Source organism: Mirounga leonina, unplaced genomic scaffold (assembly GCF_011800145.1).
Source record: "Mirounga leonina isolate KUSES-001 unplaced genomic scaffold, KU_Mleo_1.0 Mir_152, whole genome shotgun sequence".
In the NCBI taxonomy this organism is placed as follows: domain Eukaryota; kingdom Metazoa; phylum Chordata; class Mammalia; order Carnivora; family Phocidae; genus Mirounga; species Mirounga leonina.
Genome location: NW_023270380.1, coordinates 1,275,133 through 1,281,132, shown reverse-complemented (window position 1 = coordinate 1,281,132; position 6,000 = coordinate 1,275,133). Strand labels below are relative to the sequence as shown.

Sequence of the window (6,000 nt, the reverse complement as noted above, 5' to 3'; positions counted from 1 at the left end):
TTGAATCACAGATCTGTACCTCTGAAACAAATATTACATTATATGTTTAAAAAAAAGAAGAAGATAGCAGGAGGGGAAGAATGAAGGGGGGGAAATCGGAGGGGTAGACGAACCATGAGAGACGATGGACTCTGAGAAACAAACTGAGGGTTCTAGAGGGGAGGGAGTGGGGGGATGGGTTAGCCTGGTGATGGGTATTAAAGAGGGCACGTTCTACATGGAGCACTGGGTGTTATACGCAAACAAAGAATCATGGAACACTACATCAAAAACTAATGATGTAATGTATGGTGATTAACATAATAAAATAAAATTAATAAAAAATGTATTAAAAAAAACAAAAACCTGAAAGCAAACCCAACTGAAGCCGGCCCGGCTCAGTGAGACGAATCATGACAGCAAATACCTTCTGACAGGCGGCGGAGCCCAGGACATCCCACTGCCCAGAAAGCCCTCCTCAAATGCTTAGACGACAATGATTTCTTGCACCTCAGAATGTTCTGGGTTGCCTGGGCAGTTCTGGTAGCCCAGCGGCATCCCTGGGGTGAGGCCACAGGTGCTGGGCATAAGGGGGTGGCGGGGGGGCTCTGTCACCTGAGGCCCAGGCCCAGGCTCTCCTCCACGCCACCTCCCCCGCGGAGTGTCCCAGCCTCCGGGGCAGCTTGCCAGGGCTTCTCTCTGTAGCAGAGCCGCTGGGACATGTCACAGCGCAGCAGCCCGGCTCCAGGAAAGGCAGGCAGAGGCTACCAGGCCTCTTCAGGCTGGGCCTCCAGAGCCCTGTGTCCCCCCTTGGCCGTCCACTGGTCCAGGAAGCCAGCAGACTGGCCCGGATGCCAGCCGGGCGAATCCAGCGCTTGACGGAGAAGGGGCATGCGGAGCGAACAGGGAGGACAGCCTGTCGGGACATTGCCGGAGACCCTCTCTCATAACAGGACACCGGAGTCACCATCTCCTCTGACACCACTGGAACCCGTCACGTGGGGACAGCAGTGGCGTGTGACGGTTAAGGGCAGGCCCGGCCCTACTTCCACGTCTGCCACCTAAGGCGCCTCGATTAACCCCTCTTTACCCAGCCGTCTGTCCACAGAGGGGTAACTCCGCCTCATGCGGTGTTTAGAAGGATTAGAGGAGTGAACACACACAACAGAACATGCTCAGAAGAGTATGGGGTACACAGTCAGTTCTCGGGGTCACTGTTTTTATTGCCCGCTGGAGGGGCCACACCGGAGTCCGCCCAAGCCACAGGACGGACGGTCACAGCCCCACAGGCCCGCTGCCCACTGCCACACGCCAGGCCTCTGCAAGCTGGATGTGTGAGGCAGGGCCAGGGTCTGGGTCCCCAGCTTGCTCTGACTGCTCTTCATCTCTCACCCTGTTCAATCAGAGACAGACAGCAACAATCTGGGACCAGAAGGCCCCGAGCAGAGGGGCCAGTGTGCAATCACAGTGAAATCCCCGTGACCGGGAACCACGTGTGACTCAAGCCCTGTGCCGAGAGCTTCGTCCACATCACTCACTCTAACCCTTGCCGCCCCAACAGGAGTTAGAGCGCAGCGCACCTAACACGGAATCTGTTCATCTATCAAGGGGGACATCACCAGGCCCCTGCAGACTGTGGGGACAATTAACAGTCACCTAACAGCACTCGAGGTCAGTCCCCACCCACCTGGCTCTTTATCTCCTTTCCCCAAGTTGTTTGGCTCTGACTATTTCCCTTCTGATAGTTCTGGCTTCTACTACATACATTCCGTTTCATATCAGATGTTTTGGGAAACTGTGTGGACTTAAATCAAAAGAACAATAACACGACTATTACCCCCATCTTCTGAGTGACAAAACTGAGGCTCGGACAGACTGAGCAGCTTGCCCAAGTTTGCATGGCCAATAAAGGGTATGGGGGGGTTCAAACCCGCTTATCAGAAGCCTGCCCTCCTGGCAGCCGCATCATGGTGCGTCTCAGCAGTGAAGTGACATGCAGGGAGGCGCGCGGCCAATGGCCCCCTGGGTCTTCCCCGTGACCGGGTCAGAGCTGCAGAAGGCGGGCTCTACACAGAGGCAATCGTTCTCTCTCACAGAATGCCTTTACCCAATGATGAACTCCGTGTCCTTGCTTCAGCTTCAGGCATTGACTTAAATAAATGGCCACGTGTGCCTCTCTGCATTTGGTTTTTGTTATTTTTTTTGTCGAACTGACACTATCCATTAAGACGTGCAGTGACCTTTAAAGTCCAGGAGATTCTTATCAAGTGTAAAGGCTATGAAATACTTGTCTCTCACAAGGAAGTGCTTCATTTTGTTCGAAAAATGAGGGCTATGTAACCCAACGTGTTTCCTCTGGTTCCCAAGATCCAACTTTGTGTGCAGCTGATGGAGCTTCTCTCGGTCTGGTGTCAGTGGATAAGAAGTTCATGGGCACAGGAGTCCTATCCAGTCAACTCTTTGGGTTTCAGGCTCCTGCTCTATATATGGAGATAATAATACCCATCGGGCAGGATTATGTTGGGGAATAAAGTCAACACAGACGGGCAATGCCCACCCAGGATCTGGCCCAAAGGAGATGCTCAATGTTCGTTCTCCTTCAGCCTTCAATTCTCTGAGCACTTCTATTTTCTTCCCCTTTTTCTCCCCACCCTATGCCGCCACGTCCCCACCCCTGCAAATTACTGGGCCCTAGATTTTTAAACTCTTGTTTTAATGAGTCTATGTTTACACACAATATATGTGCTTTTTCTTATGTACTGCCTCAAAGCTTTTTAGAAGTGTATATGGCTTAAATACACAAGAACCATCATCTAGAAGTTGAAGAAAATTTCAGAGTTGCCGCATAAGGGGCATAGAATTGGGCGCTAAGGTTGGAAAATGCCACCCTCTGAAACTAAAGCCAAAAAGAACCAAGAGAATGAATGGCATTAGCCATCTGAGGCGATCTTTCCAGGAAATAGCTCACTCTAGCTGATGATTTAGAAGTGCAGCTGATGAGAAGAGAGTATGTCTCAAATCTCATAGAGGAATCAAAAACATAATCTCATCAGGATGACTTGAGCAAAAAAATCTAAGGAACGTAACATAAACCGTAATCTAATTAAGTACCAATATGTCTCAGGAAATAGTTCTGCTGGCTGAATACTAAAGAATGTTGAAAAGAAAGTCAGATGTATCAGTCAGGATCCAAATAGAATTCAGATGCCACACCAGCTTTTTGAACAGAGGGACTCTAATAGAAATCATTAACGAGGTGTAAAATTGTTAACCAGGTAACTAAGCAGCCACCGCCCCCAGGATGGAGGGAATAAAGGGGAGAAGTTGGAAGGACTGACCCTTACAAACTCAGAGACGGGGCCCTGAAGCCCAGAGCTCTGAGGACGGGATGCTACGATGAGCGGGGGCCACGAGGTGGATTCTCCAGCATCAGGAAAACTAGATTCAGCTGCCACAAGTGAAGTGGACAAGTGTCCCTGAGGGCAGTTCATGGGAAGAGGCAGCCTAGGGGAAAGACCAAGTCCTTTCTCTGCTGCCCATCTTGCTGGTCCCTTGACTGCTGCCCGCCCCCCCCCCCCACCTCCCGCCATGAGCTGCTGACAAGAACAGAAATGGGCTGACAAGCTTGGGCTTCACAGAGTGGAGTCTGGAAGGATTTGGGGCTGAGACAATGGTTTAATAAACTGCAGATTGGGTTTTTGTGAAAAATGAGTCTCCACTGCTACCCTAGGGAGAAGGTATTGATTCTATACACAGAAATATCCCCAGAATGGTGAAGGCCAATTCATCAAGCTTCATCAGCAGAGGGAAATAAGGCCACAGAAGACATAGCTGCTCACCCAGCAATGTTGTGGCTTCCCGAGCACATGAGCCCCCAGGAGCCTTCTTACAACAGCATGCTTCTCGTCATCAGTTAATGAACTGTCAATCTTATTTATCAGCATTTTACAACTCTGATTCATGGAAACCCCAATCTTTGATTGAGAACTTCCAAGGTGAACTAATACAACTGAGTTTCCAAACCTGTGAAACCCAGAGTGAGACCCTGGGCCTGTGGCAATTCCTCTCTCAAAGCTCTGTCCAAGACAGCCGAGTGGCTTCTCTTTTTTAACTATGTGTTTGACCACATGTGATTTGCACACTGGAAAATTTATCAGGTATTCTGAAGAAAATGATCATGGAGGTCTCAACTGTTTCTACAAATGTGTTACACACACACAAACTGGGCAGAATAAAGAAAACAGACACAAAACTTCAACCTCCCCACAGATAAACCTATTCATGGCATTCCTAAATTCTGGCCAGTTTATCCTTCAACAGAGAAATCAGCCAAAGCCCATGATTTCAGAAACCTCAGAAGCACGGGGACCTCTAGCCCTTCCCTCCCCACTCTGCTTCTCAACGTGCACAACGTGATCCATCCTAAGAGGTGACAACAACAGGGAGACAAGGACAGATGCGCTCCTGGAAGGCCCTCTACCTTCCATTCAAATGAGCATGTGCAAGGCTGTGGAGGGGAAGGGGTCAGGCCGCTGTGCAGAGAGCTTAGTAGCGCTGACCAATTCCAGGTCAGACCAGGACAAACAGCTTTGTTTGTTTCCCCCCAGCAGATAAGTGGCTCACAGGCAGTCTGATGACAATGTCAGTGTCCTCTAATTATGAAAAAGTTCCCAACCCTCCCAATCAGTTGGTGCAAGATCCAGAATAGGTTGTCTGGAATGATTTTTTCTGGAGATTTACAACCACATGGTCACTGACACTCCACATTATGGGGTCAAACCTCCCTCCTTAAAAAACAGCAACAACAACAACAACAACAAAAAACAAAATAAAACCTCCCCAAAACAAAAACAACCAAACCCCAGATTAAAAAAATACAGAAAAATAAAACCCATGATTGCTCAACTACTGAACACCCCACTCCCTATATTCATTCAGTCCAGAACCTATAAGAAAAGTTGTATTTTCTTTAAGCTCTACACTGTCATTTTGGTATCTTTTAATCATTATTTTCTATCGTAAACAGCAGGCTTCTTGGAGATTCGAGAATAACTACTTATGACTAAGAGCCTCATCCAGTGGGCAATCCATTATATGTTCGTCAATATTCAACTCTGAATATAAAATCAAGCACCCAGAGAGAAGACCCAGATCAAATCCAAAGTCCACAAAATGGACCAAACACACATGCAAGGACTCCACGATGTTTAGCAGTTACGACCAAAACATGGAAACTCTCAGTAATGCCTTCCTGACCAACTGTTTCCAAACCTGACTGCATGAGAATTGGGTGTGGGGAGCTTTTTCTAAAACATGCTTCAGCCCTGTGGCCCAACATTCCAATTTAATTGGTCTGGGGTAGGTCCTAGGCATCTGTACTTTTAAATCTCCCCAGGTATTCCTCCCGCGTGCCCAGATTGAGAAACACTGGACAATAGTTTGGGGGTGGAGTGGGGATGAAAGATGTAAGCTGCAAGGAAAACCAATTAAGACACAGAGGAGAAGGAAGGGGGGAGAAGAAAGATGGTAACAGACAGAGTCCGAGGCCACAGCAGTCCTTGAAATTTCATTTCAATGCAGCAAATCGAGGGCAATCCTTGGGCAAATTCCTTCACTCCGCGTCTACTGCCTTTGCGAAATTCACTAATTGGTACTGGTCATCAGATGAGGCAGCTCTTAAGATATGGACACTACGCATGCCCTAACACGCCACGTCCCCGTCTCTCTGGGAACACTGTACGGGTTTTGAAGGGGCTGTACCAGATGCTTGCTTGGTGCCTGCCACGTGAAAGAAGGGGACAGAAGCGAGCTTCGAAGCAGAATCTTCACTTCCACCTTCCTGGTGAAACACGTTTCTCCCTGTGATGGACAAAAAGCACGCTGACTACACAAAGGAACTTCACATTTCTTTCTTTTTTTTTTTTTAAAGACTTTATTTATTTATTTATTTGAGAGAGAGAGAGAGAAACAGCATGAGAGGGGATAGAGTCAGAGGGAGAAGCAGGCTCCCTGCCGAGCCGG

The 6,000-nt window shown here is 48.5% G+C and overlaps 1 protein-coding gene across 2 annotated transcripts in view; it reads right to left on the bottom strand.

Moving 5' to 3' along the window:
• GALNT2 (polypeptide N-acetylgalactosaminyltransferase 2) overlaps nucleotides 1-6,000 on the bottom strand; it is a 182,773-nt gene that overhangs the window by 157,566 nt on the left and 19,207 nt on the right. The window contains exon 2 of one of the 2 annotated variants that reach the window (XM_035008429.1): nucleotides 5,740-5,838. The exons of the other annotated variant lie outside the window; for it this stretch is intronic. Coding sequence (XP_034864320.1) covers nucleotides 5,740-5,838 — 99 coding nt within the window. The remainder of the gene's footprint in view (nucleotides 1-5,739; nucleotides 5,839-6,000) is intronic. 2 annotated transcript variants of the gene reach the window in all.